The sequence below is a fragment of the Suncus etruscus genome, chromosome 5 (genome assembly GCF_024139225.1).
Source record: "Suncus etruscus isolate mSunEtr1 chromosome 5, mSunEtr1.pri.cur, whole genome shotgun sequence".
In the NCBI taxonomy this organism is placed as follows: domain Eukaryota; kingdom Metazoa; phylum Chordata; class Mammalia; order Eulipotyphla; family Soricidae; genus Suncus; species Suncus etruscus.
Window position 1 is genome coordinate 13,429,175 of NC_064852.1, and position 19,569 is coordinate 13,448,743.

At 45.0% G+C, this 19,569-nt stretch overlaps 1 protein-coding gene across 5 annotated transcripts in view; it reads left to right on the top strand.

Moving 5' to 3' along the window:
- GAPVD1 (GTPase activating protein and VPS9 domains 1) overlaps positions 1-19,569 on the top strand; it is a 99,851-nt gene that overhangs the window by 55,739 nt on the left and 24,543 nt on the right. For 3 of the 5 annotated variants that reach the window (XM_049774114.1, XM_049774116.1, XM_049774118.1), the window contains 8 exons: positions 5,322-5,451; positions 7,443-7,568; positions 10,211-10,384; positions 14,858-14,998; positions 16,639-16,773; positions 17,249-17,368; positions 18,948-19,025; positions 19,137-19,504. In XM_049774114.1, coding sequence (XP_049630071.1) covers positions 5,322-5,451; positions 7,443-7,568; positions 10,211-10,384; positions 14,858-14,998; positions 16,639-16,773; positions 17,249-17,368; positions 18,948-19,025; positions 19,137-19,504 — 1,272 coding nt within the window. The remainder of the gene's footprint in view (positions 1-5,321; positions 5,452-7,442; positions 7,569-10,210; positions 10,385-14,857; positions 14,999-16,638; positions 16,774-17,248; positions 17,369-18,947; positions 19,026-19,136; positions 19,505-19,569) is intronic. The other 2 variants (XM_049774115.1, XM_049774117.1) reach the window with 1 other exon arrangement.

Genomic DNA, 19,569 nt, shown 5'->3' on the forward strand with positions numbered 1-19,569 from the left:
ACATGCAAGGCAAACACCCTACTGCTAAGCTATTGCTCTGGCCCCCTTTTTAAAATCTGTTTTCTTTTTCTTTTTTGGGTCACATCTGATGGTGCTCAGGGGTTGCTCCTGGCTCTTGCTCAGAAGTCATTCCTGGCAGGCTTGCGGGATCATATGGGATGCTAGGAATTGAACCAGGGTCCATCCAGGGTTGGTCACAGGCAAGGCTAACGCCCTACTACTGTGCTATTACTCCGGCCTCTATTTGTTTCCTTCTAATGATAGAATAATGGTATTCCTGCTTTAAAGAACTTAATATTCTTTAGAAATTCTTCCTATTCTTGGAGGCCAGAGTGATGCACATCGATAAGATGTTTGCCTTGCATGTGCCAACTCAGGATGGACTTAGGTTTAATCCCTGGCATCCCATATGGTCTCCTGAGCCTTCCAGGAATGATTTCTGAGTGCAGAGCCAGGAGTGACCCCTGAGTGTCACTGGTATGGCCCAACACCCCCTCGCACCCAAGAAATGTTTTCTAGTCTTTGGCCATTTTGGAAGAAGTGGAAGAGAAACAAACAAAAAAAGCCCTAAGAAAAGAAAATTAAGTATTTTAAGTAGGATTGAGGATATTGTGATCACTATTAATGTATTTATAACTAGAAGAGCTTGGGACAGAAGCAAAATGATGGAAGAAATAATTTTTTGGTGGTGGAGGATGGGGACAGCCCATACGCTGCTATGCACATGAGTAATTCCTGACTCTGCACTCAGTAATCACGCCTGACAGACTCAGGGCACTATATGGGATTCCTTGGGATTGAACTTGGATTAGCCATATGCAAGGCAAATGACCGAACTGCTGAGCCTGGCCCTTCTGGTCCTGATGGAAGTACTCTTTGTTTTTTTTTTGGGGGGGGCACACCCGTGATGCTCAGGGGTTACTCCTGGCTATGTGCTCAGAAATCAACTCCTGGTTTGGGGGACCACATGGGACGCCGGGGGATCGAACTGTGGTTTGTCCTAGGCTAGTGTGCGCGCCTTGTAGCTTACACCACCGCTCCAGCCCTGATGGAAGAATTCTTGACTCTGAAATGGTGGGGTCCTCCTGTTAGAGTCTGTAATTTCTTGAGAGAAAAATAGCATTTCCTATTCACTAGTGAACTCTTTAACGAGGAAAACCTTGCTGGGGATGGAGGGAACAGTTACAGCAACTGAGAAAATCTTGACAAAACTATTCTTAGGGCCCGGAGAGATAGCACAGCGGTGTTTGCCTTGCAAGCAGCCGATCCAGGACCAAAGGTGGTTGGTTCGAATCCCGGTGTCCCATATGGTCCCCGTGCCTGCCAGGAGCTATTTCTGAGCAGACAGCCAGGAGTAACTCCTGAGCATCGCCGGGTGTGGCCCAAAAAACCAAAAACCAAAAAAACAAAACAAAACAAAACAAAACTATTAGATTTGTGATATGAGGGACCAGTTTAATTTTATGAATTTCACATACATTTTTATATATTTCACATATTTAGCCAGAATAGTAGGTAGTATGCTTGCCTTGCATGTGGCTGACTTGAGTTTGATCCCTGACACCCATTTTGCTTCCCCGAGTCCACCGTGAATGATCTCTGGATGCAGAGCCAGAAATAAACTCTCAGCACAGTTAAATGTGACCCAAAAAGAAAACAGAAAAATTTGTCATGACAGGAAAACAGATGCTCAGAGTCCAAAGTCCCATCCTTTCAGCCACTTAATAAAAAAATTTATGAACTGACAAAAATGGTCAAGGATCAACTTTTTTTTTGAAGTTTGGAATGTAGTTAAACCCCAAAACTCTGACAAGCAGGGGGAATGCATAATGAAGAAACATGACTGAATTTTTTTTTTGTTTTGTTTTTTTGGTTTTTCGGGCCACACCCGTTTGATGCTCAGGGGTTACTCCTGGCTAAGCACTCAGAAATTGCCCCTGGCTTGGGGGGACCGTATGGGACACTGGGGGATTGAACCGTGGTCCTTCCTTGGCTAGCACTTGCAAGGCAGACACCTTACCTCTAGCGCCACCTCGTCGGCCTCTAAACATGACTGAATTTTGATAAAGAGAGCTCTGAGGTGCTTTCCTTTCTGCTGTTCCCCAGGCTGCAAAGCCCAGCCCAGTGGCAGCCCCAAATGTAGTAGCCTGTTTTGTCTGCGGGTTGCTGGTACCTGAAGGCAGTAGAGACCTGGTTCTCAAAGAATTGTTTGTGTTCTTGAATCTGTCTGGTAGACCCCAGAAGGATCTGCTCAGTGAACCACATGTTTTTAGTTTGTTTCTCAGCTTGTATTGAATCATCTCCAGGACTGACAGATTTATAGGTGACATTTGTCAAAAGCACTGAAAGGCAAAACCCAAACCAAACCAAAAATAACAAACAAAACCCTTCAAAACCTCACCAAGAAACAAAAAAGACAAACCAAATCCAAAAGCAAAACTACTATATATTTCTTTCCTTCTTTCAGTTTTTGACCCATACCCAGCAATGTTCAGGGCTGGCTCCTGAGTCTGCACTCAGGGATCACTCCTGGTGGGGCTTGGGGGTGATATGGGGTACTAGGGATTGAACCTGAGTTGGCTGCTTTCTAGGCAGTTGCTCTACCCCACTGTACTATTGCTCCAACTCTGAAAGGCAAAGCTATGAATTACAGCCCCTTGGAGTAAGAGTTAACAGTCTGGTAAGCTTTTCTGTCAGTGTGGGTTTTAAAAGTAGCTGTAATGCTGTGCAATTAATAAATTGAAATTGTATATGTTTGGGCCAAATACAGTGGGTAAGGCACTAAACCGGGTCCCATCCCTGACACCACAAGCTTGCCAGGAGTGATCCCTGAACACAGAGCAAGGAGTTAGCCATGGGCAAGCCCTGGGCACAGCTGGGTCGGACCTCTTCCCCATCGTATTCATTTACACAAATCATTTGAAATGATAAGACCAACTCTACCCATGAAGAGTAGAAATAGTAAAGAAGAGAGCTGGGATGAATATTATTTTGAGTCCTGGGCTTGATTCCACAAGCCACATCTATGAAGAATGACTTTTCCTGAAGATTTGGCATATACCACTTGCTTAGAGAGTTTAAAGGTCCAGATCATTTAAAATTTACAAAATTAGGGAGCCAGAGCGATAGCATAGTGGTAAGGCGTTTGCCTTGTATGTGGCCAACACAGGACAAACCCAGGTTCAAATTTTGGTATCCCATATGATCTCCCTTAGCCTGCCAGGAGTAACCCCTGACTGCTGCCAGGTGTGGCCCAAAAACCAGGAAAAAAAAAAAAAAAAAAAAAGAAGTAATATTGGGACTGGAGTGATAGTACAGTGGGTACTATCTTCTCCCCCATTTTTTTTTTTTTTTTTACAAAATTAAGATTTTTTCTGTGTACCTGTTTAAAATCAAGGAAATAGAAAAAAGATCCTCTTTTTGTTTTTAAAGGGACTCACACAGTGCATTACCCAGATCTCTTCTGTTAGTGTTTGGGGATCACTCGGTGCCAGGGTAGGAACTGGGGCTCCTGGTTGTAAACATCAACTATGGCCCAGGAACCAGTTCCCCAACCTAGGATTCTACTTTCCAGTGACTTTATGTATCATGCAAGTGAATATATAGACATTTATATAGACATTTTAAAAAACGTGTTAATTTACTTATTCCAATGCTGTTGGAGGGTCAAAACAACACTTGAAAAGTTTCTTTCAGTTGTTTTTTCTTTTTTGGTTTTTGGGTCACAGCTGGCAGTACTCAGGCATTACTCCTCACTCTACGCTCAGAAATAGCTCCTGGCAGGCTCCGGGAACCATATGGGATGCCAGAATTTGAACCACCATCCTTCTGCATGCAAGACGAACGCCTTACCTCCATGCTATCTCTCTGGCCCCATCAGTTGTTTTTCTTTTTTTTTCTTTTTTTGGTTTTTGGGCCACACCCGGCAGTGCTCAGGGGTTACTCCTGGCTGTCTGCTCAGAAATAGCTCCTGGCAGGCACGGGGGACATATGGGACACCGGGATTCGAACCAACCACCTTTGATCCTGGATCGGCTGCTTGCAAGGCAAATGCCGCTGTGCTATATCTCCGGGCCCTCAGTTGTTTTTCTTTTTTTTTTTTTTTTTTTTTTGGGTTTTTGGGTCACACCCGGCAGTGCTCAAGGGTTATTCTTGGCTCCAGGTTCAGAAATTGCTCCTGGCAGGCACGGGGGACCATATGGGGCGCCGGGATTTGAACCGATGACCTCCTGCATGAAAGGCAAATGCCTTACCTCCATGCTATCTCTCCGGCCCCTCAGTTGTTTTTCTTAAAAGGGGGATATTTTATTCTATCTTTCCTATCTCAGCCAACAGCCTTGGAAGGCTAATGACTGTATGTTCAGGTTCTAGGTGTGCTAAAGTCATTTTGTTTGACTCTTAACAAAGCATTAACTTGAAGATACATACAAATTGAGTTCTGAGGCCTGTGGGCATGAGATTCATTATGTTATTGGAAATTAGCAAATAGAAGTGCTGTGAAAAAGCTGTTTAGTCTGAGCTGGGTGTAGCTCTGGTGTCACACTTGTTTCTGGTGTGGACTGTTGTGACTGTGTAGATGGTGAACTTGATCATAGAGCCCAACAGTTTGTGTGCATATTTTCTTCCCATTGAATTAACTTATAAGCACTTGAAGAAAAATACTTCTAATTTAAAATGTTTTATTATCTCAGATGCTTTAGGTGTATTTTTCTTTTATTATATTTTAGGGTCACTCCCAGCAATACTGCCCCATTGTGTGGTCCTTTAGTGTCCAAAGGACTGTCCTAGTGACGCTCGGGGTCATAGGACCACATCTGATGGTCTTGAAGGACTGCGTGGTGCCAGGGTTCAATACTCAACCTGCCATGCTTGTATTCCAGTCCTTCGAGCTATCTCCCTGGCCCCTGCATTTTTAATTTAACCCATAGCGTCCCTGTGGTATATACACTGTTATTGTCATTTTATAGATGTAGAAACCTGAGGCTTAGCAAGTGTAAATAACTTTGGCAAGGTTGTGGACTTGGCATCTAGCAGAGCAAGCGGGGTAAACCTGCTGTCGCCGCCTCCTGATTTCTGCAGTCCCACTGTTCCTCACCCATCGGCTGATTTCCAGTCTCTGATGTTAGGAGAGTGATGGAAAGGGTGGTCTGCAGTTTGGATCTAAGTTCCAAGGGCAGCTTAAAAGCTTGGCCAATGGGCTTTTCCTGCTAAGTGACAGTCTGATATAAAGAACTTAAACATGCAGTGGCTGTGGCTTGCTTTCTTGCCGTTAGTTGTCTCCGTGTCACAAGACACCAATGGCGTGGCATTCTGTGTTTCAGGTCCTAAACATGCAGCTTTCGGATGGAGGACAAGGAGATGTCCCTGTCGATGAGAACAAACTCCACGGTAAACCTGATAAAACCTTGCGCTTTTCCCTCTGCAGTGATAATCTGGAAGGAATATCTGAAGGTGAAGGGTGACTTCATTCAAGGAGTTGTGTGGTTCAAGTAATACTTTGTATTGCATTCTTTAAAGGAGCCTTATAAATCGCAATTATACCATCTGCGTCTCACGGAGGAGAGTAATGAACTTTCTTCTCTAATGATCATGAACAGTTGGCTGCTAAAATTGTTTCTTGAATAAAATTAAGATGGCAAAAGAGACCTTTGGTTTTATATATATATATTTATATATATAAAGTAAAGCTTTATTGAGGTTTCAGTAGACTAGTAAGATTTGTCTAGTAATTTTTGGACACCGAAGGTTATATTGCGCTCCTTTAGAGGGACATGTTGCATGCCCAAGTGAAAAGAAGACTCACCAGCATCTCTGGATGTTGCATAGATTTTTAATATTCTGCATTTCCTGAGCTGCACATCGATCCGCTCTTTTCTGAAGCGGAAAGATTAAGTGGAAATGGAATTAAAAAGACAAATAACAGCCACGATTGTGAGGTGGCTCTATGCCATTCTGCATGTACTGGGACAGACTTTTTAGTGCATGAATTTCAAGTTAGGGCTGGCGATGTAACTCAGGTGAGAGCTCATGTGTTGCATGCAGGGGCTCGAGATTTTAACACTCAGGCTGCCAGTTCCTCAGAGATCCGGTGGGAACAGCCCCTGCCTTGCACCAGGGGGAGCCTCGAACACCACTCACAGGTGTGGCCCCAGCACAAATTCAAGCTCACTGCTTATTTAAAATAAAAATAGGCCTTGCACATGGCTGACCAGGATTCGATCCCTGGCACTTTGCTTGGTCCCCTGAGCACTGCCGGCAAGTGATCTCTGAGTACAAAGCCAGGAGTAAGCCCTGAACCCTGTGGGGTATGGCCCAAAAACCATTAAAAAAAAAAAATTCAGGGGCCGGAGAGAGGCATAGCGTTAGGGCATTTGCCTTGCATGAAGCCGATCTAGGACGGACAGTGGTTCGAATCCTGGCATCCCACATGGTCCCCACCGAGTCTGCCAGAAACAATTTCTGAGCGCAGAGCCAGGAGTAACGCCTGAGCACTGCTGGATGTGACCCAAAAACCAAAAAAAGAAAAAAGAAGCATAGCTATCTTTTTCTCTTAACTTTTCAAAACATGTTAGTAATGTCTTTTTTTTTTTTTTTTTTTTTTTTTTTTTTTTTTTTTTGGTTTTTGGGCCACACCCGGTAACGCTCAGGGGTTACTCCTGGCTATGTGCTCAGAAGTTGCTCCTGGCTTGGGGGACCATATGGGACACCGGGGGATCGAACCGCGGTCCGTCCAAGGCAAGCGCAAGCAAGGCAGGCGCACCTTACCTTTTAGCGCCACCGCCCGGCCCAGTAATGTCTTTTTATTCTAGAAAATGCAGAAGAGAAATCTTTAATCTCATAATTTTTAATGACCATTAGACCTTTTTTTTTTTATAGCAAATAAAGGTTTATGGTCTTTTGTAAACTTCATCTAACAGTAAAAATTTCCCTTTGTTCTTAATAAGGAGCTTTTGAAAGACTTGGTCTTTTTTGTTTTATTTTGTTTTGGGCCATACCTGGTGACGCTCCGGTTTACTCATGATGGGCTTGGGAGACCACCTACAGTGCTGGAATTGAACTTAAGCTGGCTGCATGCAAAGCAAGCCCCTGACCTTCTGAAATAGTCTCTGTCCCTGTTAGGGATATGTCAATTTCTAAGATATAAATTCAATATTAAGAGCACTTCTATTTATTTTAATTAGTTTTATTGTGTATGTGGACATATAGTTTGGACCACACCTAGCTGTGTTTAGGGATCACTCCTGCTGGGGCTCGGGAGACCAGATTTGTACCGGGGATTGAATCCAGGTTGGCAGGCTGTGTGCAAGGTCTTACCTGCTGTAGTATCTCTCTGACTCTTAAAAGCACCGCTATTAGTATTTTGTTTTCATGAAAGCATGGAAAATTGGCATGGTGGCTCCTGACTTGAAACAAAGATCACTGACAGAGTAACATTTCTCTAGGTCCGTCCAATCGATCCAACTCAGTATCTTCTTTAGACCTGGAAGGAGAGTCTGTGTCAGAACTCGGAGCTGGACCTTCTGGGAGTAACGGAGTCGAAGCTCTACAGCTGTTAGAACATGAGCAAGGTAAAGCAATGGGAGGGAATGGCTCGGGTAGCAAAGACTGGACCTCGTCACAGAGTGAATTTGTTTTGCATGGGTGTTTAGTAAGAAGAAATGTAAGGGGGCCGGAGAATACTGGTGATGTTCATGTTTTCTTATATTCTCGTCACTAGTGTATGTAATTGTGTAACTATATTAAAAACAAAGCCACTTCCCACATTTAATTTCTAGAAGTCCTGATTGAATTCATTTTTATTATTGTTATTGTTGTTATTTTTGGTTTTTAGGCCACACCAGGTTATGCTCAATGTTTCCTCTTGGCTCTACACTCAATCACTCTGTTTTATTTGAAGTATATAATCTAATCACCTTTCATTCATGCATCAGATAAGATCGAAATAACTGCTATGTGAAAGACCCTACAAGGTGTGCCAGATAAGACATGATCCTTATCCTCAAATTATTCACACTTCAAATGGAAAGGCCTAAAGGAGCACCAACTCCTTTGGCAATAATCAACCGAAACAGGGCCCAGTGTGACATTACAGCAGATAGGGCACTTGACTTGACATGGCTGATCTGGTTTCCATCCCTGATGCCCTTTTTGGTCTCCTGAGCCAGCAGGAATCAGGGATCACTATTGTCATGGCTTAGGAATGTATGGGGTGCTAGGGATTGAACTCAAGTCTGCCACGTGCAAGTTAAGCAACTTACTCAGCATACTATTGCTTCTGGACCCACATATGAAATTTATTTAAAAAAAAACAAAACATTATGGGGGCCGGAGAGATAGCATGGAGGTAAGGCATTTGGCTTTCACGCAGGAGGAAGGTGGTACGAATCCCAGCATTCCATATGATATGGTCCCCTGTGCCTGCCAGGGGCTATTTCTGAGCATAGAGCCAGGAGTAACCCCTGAGGGCTGCCGGGTGTGACCCAAAAATCAAACCAAACCAAACCAAAACAAAAACAACAAAAAACATTATTGAGGTAGTGCTTCCTTATAAATACTGTACCAATTTCAGAGGTATAGCCTTATAAATCAACATGTATGTAGTACATTGGCTTTGTATCTAAAAATATGTCTCTTGTTCACTGTACATTTGTTCTCTTTTTATCTGAGGACAGGTTAAAAAAATGAGTTCACCGGTGACCGCTCAGGGGATACTCCTGGCTATGTGCTCAGAAATCGCTCCTGACTTGGAGGGGGACCATATGGGATGCCAGGGGATCGAACCTCGGTCCATCCTCGGTCAGCAGCATGCAAGGCAAATGCCCTACCACTGTGTTATCACTCTGGCCCCCTCAGTTCATTTTTAGAAAGGCAAAAAAATAATGTCATTTGGGGTTTATGTTACTTAAATAAAAATGATGCTAGAGGCCAGGACTGTAGCTCAGATTGGGAAAACACAAGGTTATCTTTGCATTGCTTTGTTTTAGTCTCTGGAATGGAATGTTTATCACTCAGATTTCCCCACCTTGTTACATGTTTGGGAGTATTCCTGCTGGCCCCCAGCGTTGGCATTAAGGGAATTGGCATTTCACATTAAGGAAAACAAAAACAGTACTATGTCTTAACTAGTTATATCAAATATAGTTACATTTTCTACACAAAGCAAGCAACTAAAATATTCCTTTGAAATAGAAGTTGAGGGGCTGGAGCAGTTGTAGTACATAATGTGTAGGGTGCATGCCTTGCATGGGGCAATTGGCACCCCATATGATCTCATAAGTCCTGCCAGGAGTGATCCCTGAGTGCAAAGCCGGAAGAAAGCCCTGAGAACCAAAAAATAAATCATAACACAATATGTTCACACCCCCATTACCAGTGCAGTTTTCCCAGCACCAAAGCATGTGAGCATTTTATGACTGAAACCCAATTACAAATATGTTTATGGTCATGGTGCTTAAATAAAGAAATTGTTTTTTTTTTTTTTTAAAAAAAATCGTAACTAAGACAAGTTGAAAGATTGTTGCCTTGTATAAGCTCTTCCAGTAGTGCTCCTTGCCCTGGCTCTGCTGGAGCCACAGGTCACACCCAGACTTGCGGGGGGGATTTGGAGCCAATGGAGGTTGGGATCGATATCCAGGGCTACATGCAAGAGACTCAGGCCCTGACTTCTCTCCCTGATTCCAAGAGCATATGTTTTATAAGATTCTTGCAATTGTCATGCTTCCTCCTTATTCTGTTGACTAGAGCCAGGCCTGTGCAAATTCACAGAGTGAATCTTAATCGGAGTTTTAACACTGCATCGGAAGTTAAGGAGACTGTTGTTTGCATCTGTGGCCTTAGTTCATCTGCCAAAAGGAAGGATATTTGATATGCTAAGTTTAAGAGAAAGCATTACCTTTAGGGAAATCTTATCAGAGAAAACAGTAACCATGTTTATTCCATAAAGAGGGATAGTTTAGTGTTTTGGGACAATGTGCTCAGTATTGATTAAAAAAAGGTAAGGGCATTCTATTTGGGGGGAGGGTTGGGTCTCACCCAGCTGTACTCCAGGGTTACTCCTGGTTGTGTACTCAGGAGTCACTCCTGGCTGGCCTAGGGGACCAAATGGCATGCTAGTCATTGAATGGAGGTCGTCCATGTGCAAGGCAAATGCCCTCCCCGCTGTACTATTGCTCAAGCCCCTGCTTAATAAATATCTAATTGTGTTTGATAGCTACAACACAAGATAATCTGGATGATAAACTAAGGAAGTTTGAGATCCGGGACATGATGGGACTGACAGATGATAGGGATATATCGGAGACGGTGAGCGAAACCTGGAGCACAGATGTCTTGGGAAGTGATTTTGACCCTAACATTGATGAAGATCGTTTGCAAGAAATTGCAGGTAACTGGACCGTTTCTTGGTAAATCCCCATTATTCAAGGCAGTGCTCCCTGGAGCATCATGTAAATTTAAGCACTAACTACGGAATGTAACATTTAGGTATTTGTTTTTCTTTAGTATGGATAGTGTTTTCCCTGTCTCCATTAACTCCTTTTTTTCCCCTCCAGAATGAGAAACCTATCTCTTGAATTAGTTCTCAGTAAATCATGTTTGCAGGCCATGTTATATGTTCTTCATTGACTAGCCTTTTCCTTCCATGCGTCTAAACTTTTTAGGTAGAGGTGTAAATTCTATCAGATTCCAAACATAAACAGTTAGAATAATATACTGCAATTTGGGGCCGGGCAGTGGCTCTAAAGGTAAGGTGCCTGCCTTGCCTGCGCTAGCCTTGGACGGACCGCGGTTCGATCCCCCGGTGTCCCATATGGTCCCCCAAGCCAGGAGCAACTTCTGAGCACATAGCCAGGAGTAACCCCTGAGGGTTACCAGGTGTGGCCCAAAAACCAAAAAAATAAATAAATAAAAAAAATATACTGCAATTTTCTAAGAACCAAATCTACTTCTGAAAGGATTTATTCAGTTTCAAAGAATAACCAGTTTTGCTATGTAATTTTGGATTTCTGGGTCATACCTGGCTGTGCTCAGGGCTTACTCCTGGCTCTTAACTCCGAGATCATTTCTGTTGGTGCTTGGTAGACCATGTATGATGCCAGGATCAAAACTAGGGTTGTCCATGTATAAGGCAAGTAAGTACCTTAGCTTCTGTATCTCTAGCCAGGTCTCTCCCCTCCTCCTTTAATGCCAATTTATTGAGGTACAGTGAACTCAGGCCTGGCACATGAGAAGGATGTGTTCTGTCTCTGGGTCATATACTTGGCCCAATTTTAATCTTTAGAACTCTGTTCTATGAGTTCTTGGTTTTGGGTCATACCCAGTGGCACTCAGGGGTTACTCCTGGCTCTGTGCTCAGAAATTGCTCCTGGCAGGCACAGGGGACCAATGGGATGCTGGGATTTGAACCACCATCCATCCTGGATCAGCTGCATGCAAGGCAAACACCCTATGGCTGCTGTGCTGTCTCTCCGGCCCCCCGTACTATGAGTTCTTAAAAGCTCATGCATGCACGTGCTCGTGTGTATGTTGGGAAAGATTTGGACCATACTGCAGATGCAATTGGCCAGGTTGCAATTGAAGTGCCCTCTCTTCTTTCCTCAAGTAGTCTTACTACTGCCAAATGGAAAAGTCTTCCTGGACCTTCATGGGCAAATTCAAGAGAGGATAGTGTAACAAGAGATAGCACAACGAGTAATGTGCCTCTGCTTAGTGCCATCAGTTCTAACTGCAACTAGAGTGATTTCATTGCCTGTCCTCCACCTACTAGCTTTTTGACCTCTCTTGGCTCTGCACTGAGGAACTTATGGGATGCCAGGGATCAAATCTGGTTCTGCTGTGTGTAAGGCAAGGCAAGCACCTTACACACTGTACTATCTCTTTAGCCCCACATAATGTTTCTTTAAAAGGTAACTTTAGGGACTGGAGCAACAGCACAGTGGGTAGGACATATGCCTTCCATGCAGCTGACCCAGGTTCAATCCCCGAAATTCCCTCTGGTCCCCAGAGTCTGCCAGGATTCCTTCCTTCCTTCCTTCCTTCCTTCCTTCCTTCCTTCCTTCCTTCCTTCCTTCCTTCCTTCCTTCCTTCCTTCCTTCCTTCCTTCCTTCCTTCCTTCCTTCCTTCCTTCCTTCCTTCCTTCCTTCCTTCCTTCCTTCCTTCCTCCCTCCCTCCCTCCCTCCCTCCCTCCCTCCCTCCCTCCCTCCCTCCCTCCCCCTTCCCTTCCCTTCCCCCTTCCCTTCCCCCTTCCCTTCCCTTCCCTTCCCTTCCCTTCTCTTCCCTTCCCTTCCCTTCCCCCTTCCCTTCCCTTTCCCTTTCCCTTTCCCTTTCCCTTTCCCTTCCCTTCCCTTCCCCTTCCCCTTCCCCTTCCCCTTCCCTTCCCCTTCCCCTTCCCTTCTTTTATTTCCCTTTTCTTCCTTTTGTTTTGGTTTTTGGGCTACACCGGTGATGCTCAGGGGTTACTCCTGGCTGTCTGCTCAGAAATAGCTCCTGGCAGGCACGGGGGACCATATGGGACACCGGGATTCGAACCAACCACCTTTGGTCCTGGATCAGCTGCTTGCAAGGGAAACGCCGCTGTGCTATTCTCTCCGGGCCCAAAGAGTTCTTTTTTTTTTTTTTTTTTTTTGGGTTTTCTGGGCCACACCCAGAAATGCTCAGGGGTTACTCCTGGCTAAGCGCTCAGAAATTGCCCCTGGCTTGGGGGGACCATATGGGATGCCAGGGGATAGAACCGCGGTCCTTCTTTGGCTAGCGCTTGCAAGGCAGACACCTTACCTCTAGTGCCACCTCGCTGGCCCCTTCTTCCTTTTCTTTTTTTTTTTTGTTTTTTTTTTTTGTTTGTTTTGTTTTTTGGGCCACACCCGTTTGACGCTCAGGGGTTACTCCTGGCTATGTGCTCAGAAATCGCCCCTGGCTTGGGGGGACCATATGGGACGCCGGGGGATCGAACCGCGGTCCGTTCCTTGGCTAGCGCTTGTAAGGCAGACACCTTACCTCTAGCGCCACCTTCCCGGCCCCCCCTTCTTCCTTTTCTTCCTTTACTTTTTTCTGCCACACCAGCTGTGCTTATTACTCCTGGCTTTGCATTCAGAAATCACTCCTGGCAGGCTCAGGGAACCATATGGGATACCGGGGATGGAAACCAGGTCAGATGCATGCAAGGCAAATGCCCTACCTGTTGTGTTGTTGCTCTGACCCCAGCCAACAGTAATTTCTGAATCAGAGCCAGGAGTAACTTCTGAGCCATCACCAGGTACGGCCTAAAAAAAAAAAAGCTAACTTTACCATTGATTTTTTTTTCTTCTAAATTTTTTTCATGCATTAAAGTAGAATTATACTTTTTTGGACTTGGTTTAATAAGTAGTAACTAGAACATCTGAACTTGAGTGTTCTAATTTTATTTTATTTTATTTTATTTTTTTGGTTTTTGGGCCACACCCGGTGGTGCTCAGGGGTTACTCCTGGCTGTCTGCTCAGAAATAGCTCCTGGCAGGCACGGGGGACCATATGGGACACCGGGATTCGAACCAACCACCTTTGGTCCTGGATCGGCTGCTTGCAAGGCAAACACCGCTGTGCTATCTCTCCGGGCCCCTAATTTTATTTTTTTAATTTAAAAATTTTGCATGTTTTTAATGAAAGCATATAACGTTGGTTAATCTTTTTTTTTTTTTTTTTTTTTTTTTTTTTGGGTCACACCCGGCATTGCTCAGGGGTTACTCCTGGCTGTCTGCTCAGAAATAGCTCCTGGCAGGCATGCGGGACCATATGGGACACCGGGATTCGAACCAACCACCTTTGGTCCTGGATTGGCCGTTTGCAAGGCAAACACCGCTGTGCTATCTCTCCGGCCCAACGTTGGTTAATCTTATATTTGTATTTCTATGTTTAAGTAGTGTAAGTAGATTTTTTTTAATTGGTTTTAAATTAATTTTTTTCCGTTGCTAAAACAGTCTTTTTCTTGGCTAAAAGCAGTATTTGAGCAATAAGCCACATTTGCAGTAAGTGCTTTGGAAGAGACATGTATTTTCTTGCAAATGGATTTGTGCTCATGTGCCAGCAGAAAATACATTTGGCTAGTGTGCCCTTTTCTAGTTAAATCTCAAGGTTTTTTCTTTCGGTTTTTGGGTCACACCTGGCAGTGCTCAGCAGTTACTCCTGGCTCTGCTCTCAGAAATCTCCCCTGGCAGGCTGGGGGACCATATGGGATGCTGGGAATTGAATCACCAACTCCTGGGTTAATGTGTGCAAATGCCCTATACCATGGTGCTATCTCTCTGGCCCCTCTATGTTTTATTTTTATGTATTATTATTAATTTGCTTTTTGGGCCAAACTCTGTGGTGCTCAGGCATTACTCCAGACTTTGTGCTCAGAAATTATTCCTGGCAGGTTCAAGGTATCATACAGGATGCCAAGTATACTTGGTTGGCCATGTGGATGTTAAACGCCCTACCCTCTAGGCTATTGCTCTGGCCCCAAATCTCAAATTTCCAGCCCAAATCCTTGTACATCTATACCTTTTAGAAAGAGGACAGTTAGAAACTGTTTACTTCTTGGGAAGATATAATATGTGCTGTAAAAAGCTCAGGGTGAGAGCTAATTGGCCTACTGTCATATGTTTTCACTGTGGGAAGCGCCAGATATTAGAAGGGAGCTGGTGACAAGAAGTTTTGTCAGCTTGATCCGAGCCAGAAGTCTGTTTCTAGTGGTGAGAAGAATGAAAAGGACTCTTGCTTGGCTGCCTTCTGTGAGTAGTGTAGGGAGAAGGTTTGGTCACCTTTAGTGTCTGGGCCTTTCTCCATTGTCACTGCCCTTTTCATCAGGATCTTTGTTGATGCTTTACTTGCTCCGGTTTTGCAGGGGCAGCAGCAGAGAACATGCTGGGCAGTCTACTGTGCCTGCCAGGTTCCAGCTCACTGCTTCTGGACCCCTGCACTGGCTCAACCATCTCAGAGACAACAAGTGAAGCGTGGAGCGTAGAGGTATTGCCAAGTGACTCAGGTTAGTATGCGGTCATTGTGCGTGTTTTTGATCTGCACGGTTTTATACATGAGGCATTCTTATATTCATATAAGTTCAAACAGACATGAGTATGAGGTACTCCTATTGCTAAGATTTTAAAATAGAAAATGTGTTCTTGGTCTCTTTGTTCTTTAGCTTGCAGGTGCCCTGTTGGGTGGTCACAGGCGATGTAGGCAGGCACTTTTTGGCTCTGTGTTCAGTGATTCTGCAGACAGTCATAAGTAACTGAGCTGGGCTCTATGAGTCTATGAGACAGTGGATTCATTGTCTCTCTCCAGAGCTTACAGGACTAGGAAGAGCTTCACAACTCATATCCCAAATGACGGGATGCCCGGGAACTGTGCTCAAAGATATATGGTGTGTTTTTGAAATACTCTGAAATTGGGACCCTGAAGTCCTGAGGATTATTTTGTTAGGATTTTTTGTTTGTTTTTGTTTTGGGGCCACACCCAGTGGTGGTGCTCAGGGATCTTTCCTGGCTCTGTGCTCAGAAATCTCTCCTAGGAGAGATAGCACACAGTGGTAGGGCATTTGCTTTGAATGTGGCTGACCAGGGGGGGCCCGGTTCGATTCTGGGTATCCCATATGGTCCCACAGCCTGCCAGGAGCAATTTCTGAGTGCAGAGCCCTGAGTGACCTCTGAGTGCTGCTAGGTGTGCAATCAATAAAGTTAAAATAAAGCCCGGCAGGCGTGGGGGACCATATGGGATGCTGGGGATTGAACCAGAATCAGCTGGGTGCAAGGCAAATGCCCTACCTACTCTGCTATCAGTCCCTTTTGTTAGGATTTTTTAAATGTGTACAAAATATTTTGTGCTTTTGTCTTAGGAATTATATATCTGCGCTTTTTTTTTTTCTGATTTTGAGGATAAAGTTTGACTTTAAATGCCAAGTACAGAATGCAAATATAAGAATATGTACAGAGGGGGGTCAGAGAGATAGCATGGAGGGTGTTTGCCTTGCATGCAGAAAGACGGTGGTTCGAATCCTGGCATCCCATATGATTCCCCTAGCCTGCCAGGAGCGATTTCTGAGCGTAGAGCCAGGAGTAACCTCTGAGCACTGCTGGGTGTGACCCAAAAATAAAAAAAAAATGAATATGTGCAGATTATATTCTGTTGATCTACTTGGATCAAGAACAATTAAATTACTGTTTTATAGTGTTAGGGCATTCAGTCGTGACAACCGTTACCTGAGGAAACATTAGGGTTAGCTTACTTCCTAGAGCATTTGCAGGCCGTACTTTTTAGAACATGATTGATCTGATACTAACTAATGGTTGATTTAAGCCACTTATTCAGTAGTTGATTTTCACTGTATTTATGTTTAGATTATTATGTCTAGATTTCATGTTGACCAGTAGCACACTCACTAAGAGAAGGGATCTGAAAACAATTTTTCTCCATAGAAAATGGCCCGTGTTGAGTAAAAAATCTCATTTCATACAACTTCTTTAACATTTCTTTAACCAACTCTGTTAACTGGCTCAGACCTAGAAATCTATTCATATCTAGCCAGTCCCCTGCCCCGGCTCTGTCACTTTGCCTCCTCTGGGTTATGAAAGGGGAGTGCGTGCATACTGGCAGGATCTCTGACAGGGAATCACCCCTTCTGTGTAGAGGCCCCGGATCTGAAGCAGGAGGAGCGCCTGCAGGAGCTGGAGAGCTGTTCTGGCCTGGGCAGCACCTCTGACGACACGGACGTCAGGGAGGTCAGTTCCCGCCCCAGCACGCCAGGCCTCAGTGTTGTGTCGGGTATGTGTGTCTTGTTTTAAGGACTAAGGATCAGAAGGTGTGTTCATTCCACCCCATTTGTAAAGCTGATAGCCACGGGATATGGTGCATGTGGGGTGGGTAGCTTCCAGGTAACAAAATGACTTGCAGGACACCAAATTCTGCGAGAACTTAATGTACGATTTCCTTAGAACTGGTTTAAGTATTTTGCACTTTGTCTGTGTTTGCTGACTCTGGATGGCAGAGTGTCTGCCGCCACATTTAGACAGAAACATGGGACTGCGAATGTGTCATGCCCATCAAGGGAACTTTGTTTAAGCAGTGGTATGACACATGCTAAAACATCTAGAAACTTCCATGCATGTAGAACTAGGCACAAACACTTGAGGATACTTATTTAAATTTTTCTAGCCTTCAGAAACTTTTTGTGTTCCTTTTTTTGGTTCTTCTTGTTGCTTAGTTTATTTCTGTTTGCTTGTTTTTAATTTTTTTAAAGGCATAAGTGCAACTTCTGAGGATATCCCCAATAAGATTGAAGACCTGAGATCTGAGTGCAGCTCTGATTTTGGAGGCAAAGACTCTGTCACTAGCCCGGACATGGATGAAGTAGCTCATGGTGAGAAATGGAAAATGAGGGTCTGCGGTGAGACCACCAACCCTGGGTTGATCCCTGCCACTGTGACTCTTACCCAGAGCACTGCCAGATGTAGCCCGACAAACCTCCTGAGAACTGCTCTCACAGTATTGCAGCTTCAGACCCTCACATTGAACCACCAACCCAGTTGTTTGAGTATTGCAGGGAGTAGCCTCCAGATTCCCTGAGCACTATATGTGTGTGAGGATCCTCTTCCTCCTCCCCTAAAAGAGAACAAGAAATGAGAGATGAGAGGCCAGGGAAATAACTTGAAGGGCTTGGAGTGCTTGAGGTCTGATGCATCTCTGGCTCTGCACGGCACCAGTCAGGCTGCTGAGTACTACAGGATGTGGCTATTGAACAAAGCAAGGCTGGAGTACCAACTGGGCTGGGCAGCCATTGCATCCACCTCATTCTGACTGTTTGACTTCAGAACGTCTTGGGTTGAAGAGACAGCATGGTAGACTTGAGTGCTCACTTTGCTTGTTGAGCTCTGAGTTTTAACCCTATCTCAGCACATCCCCCCAAATACCATCAGGAGTGGTTTTTGGGTCACACCCAGCAGCGCTCAGGGGTTACTCCTGGCTCGATGCTCAGAAATTGCTTCTGGCAGGCTCGGGGGACCATATGGGATGCCGGGATTTGAACCACTGACCTTCTACATGCAAGGCAAAATGCCTTACCTCCATGCTATCTCTCTGCCCCAGCCAGTTATTTTGATGTAATGAAGTACATATGTGAAGCCCTGGGGTTTTGTTTTGTTTTGTTTGGGCCACACCCAGTGATGCTCAGGGGTTAACTCCTGGCTATGCGCTCAGAAATCACTCCTGGCTTGGGGGACCATAAGGGATGCCAGTGGATTGAACCATGGTCCATCCTAGGCTAGCCCCAGCAAGGCAGACGCATTACCTGCCACCACTCCAGTCCCAAGCCCTGGTTTTTGATCTCTGCACCGCACAGCCAAAAAGTAATAAAATCTATGTAAATAAAAACATTAAAAAGTGGGGCCAGAGAGATAGCATGGAGGTAAGGCATTTGCCTTGCATCTAGAAGGACGGAGGTTCGAATCCCGGCATCCCATATGGTCCCCCGAGCCTGCCAGGATTTCTGAGCCTGGAGCCAGGAGTAACCCCTGAGTGCTTCCGGGTATGACCCAAAAACCAAAAAAAAAAAAACAAAAAAACCTACTAAAAAGGATTTTCAAGTAATCAGAATTTGATATTTTTGAGTCTCTCTACCTTTCCCATATGCCCTTGCAGTTGTAACTGATCCAGAAAGGGAAAGAATGGGAAGTTTTTAGAATTCTTGTTGGGGGCTGGGGAGATAGCATGGAGGTAAGGCGTTTGCCTTTCATGCAGAAGGATGTGGTTCGAATCCCGGCATCCTGTATAGTCCCCTGTGCCTGCCAGGAGTGATTTCTGAGCATGGAGCCAGGAGTAACCCCTGAGCAATGCCAGGTGTGATCCAAAAACCAAAAAAAAAAAAAAAAGAGAATTCTTGTTGTAGTGAAACTACTGAGTTCTCCTCAGTTTGATTTTTCATGCTCTCCTCTCTGTTTTAGGTGCCCACCCACTGACCTCGCCTCCTTCTCAGTCCGAGTCCCTGCTTGCCATGTTTGACCCCCTGTCTTCACATGAAGGTACATTTGTTGCATGAACTTTCTCGATAGGGAGAGAGGAAGAGCAAAACCAAACAAAGTCCTTTCGGGATCGGTTGTGTCTCAGGGCCAATACTTTTTTCTGTGTTCCAGGGGCTGCGGCTGTGGTACGGCCGAAGGTTCACTACGCCCGGCCATCACATCCACCACCAGACCCCCCAATTCTGGAAGGAGCTGTGGGGGGCAATGAGGCCAGGTTGCCCAACTTTGGTTCCCATGTCTTAACTCCGGCTGAAATGGAGGCCTTTAGGCAAAGACACTCTTACCCCGAGAGATTGGTTCGGAGCAGGAGTTCGGACATCGTGTCTTCTGCCCGCCGCCCCATGAGTGACCCCAGCTGGAACCGGCGTCCAGGGAATGAGGAGCGAGAGCTCCCCTCAGCCACAGTTGCCGGGGCGTCCATGGGGGCCACGCCTCACTCATCGTCGTCGTCCCCGAGCAAGGACTCCTCGAGAGGAGAGGTATGGACGTATGGTCAGGATCAGGTTCTGTCCACCTGCTCGTCTTGAGATCTGAAATTTCTTAA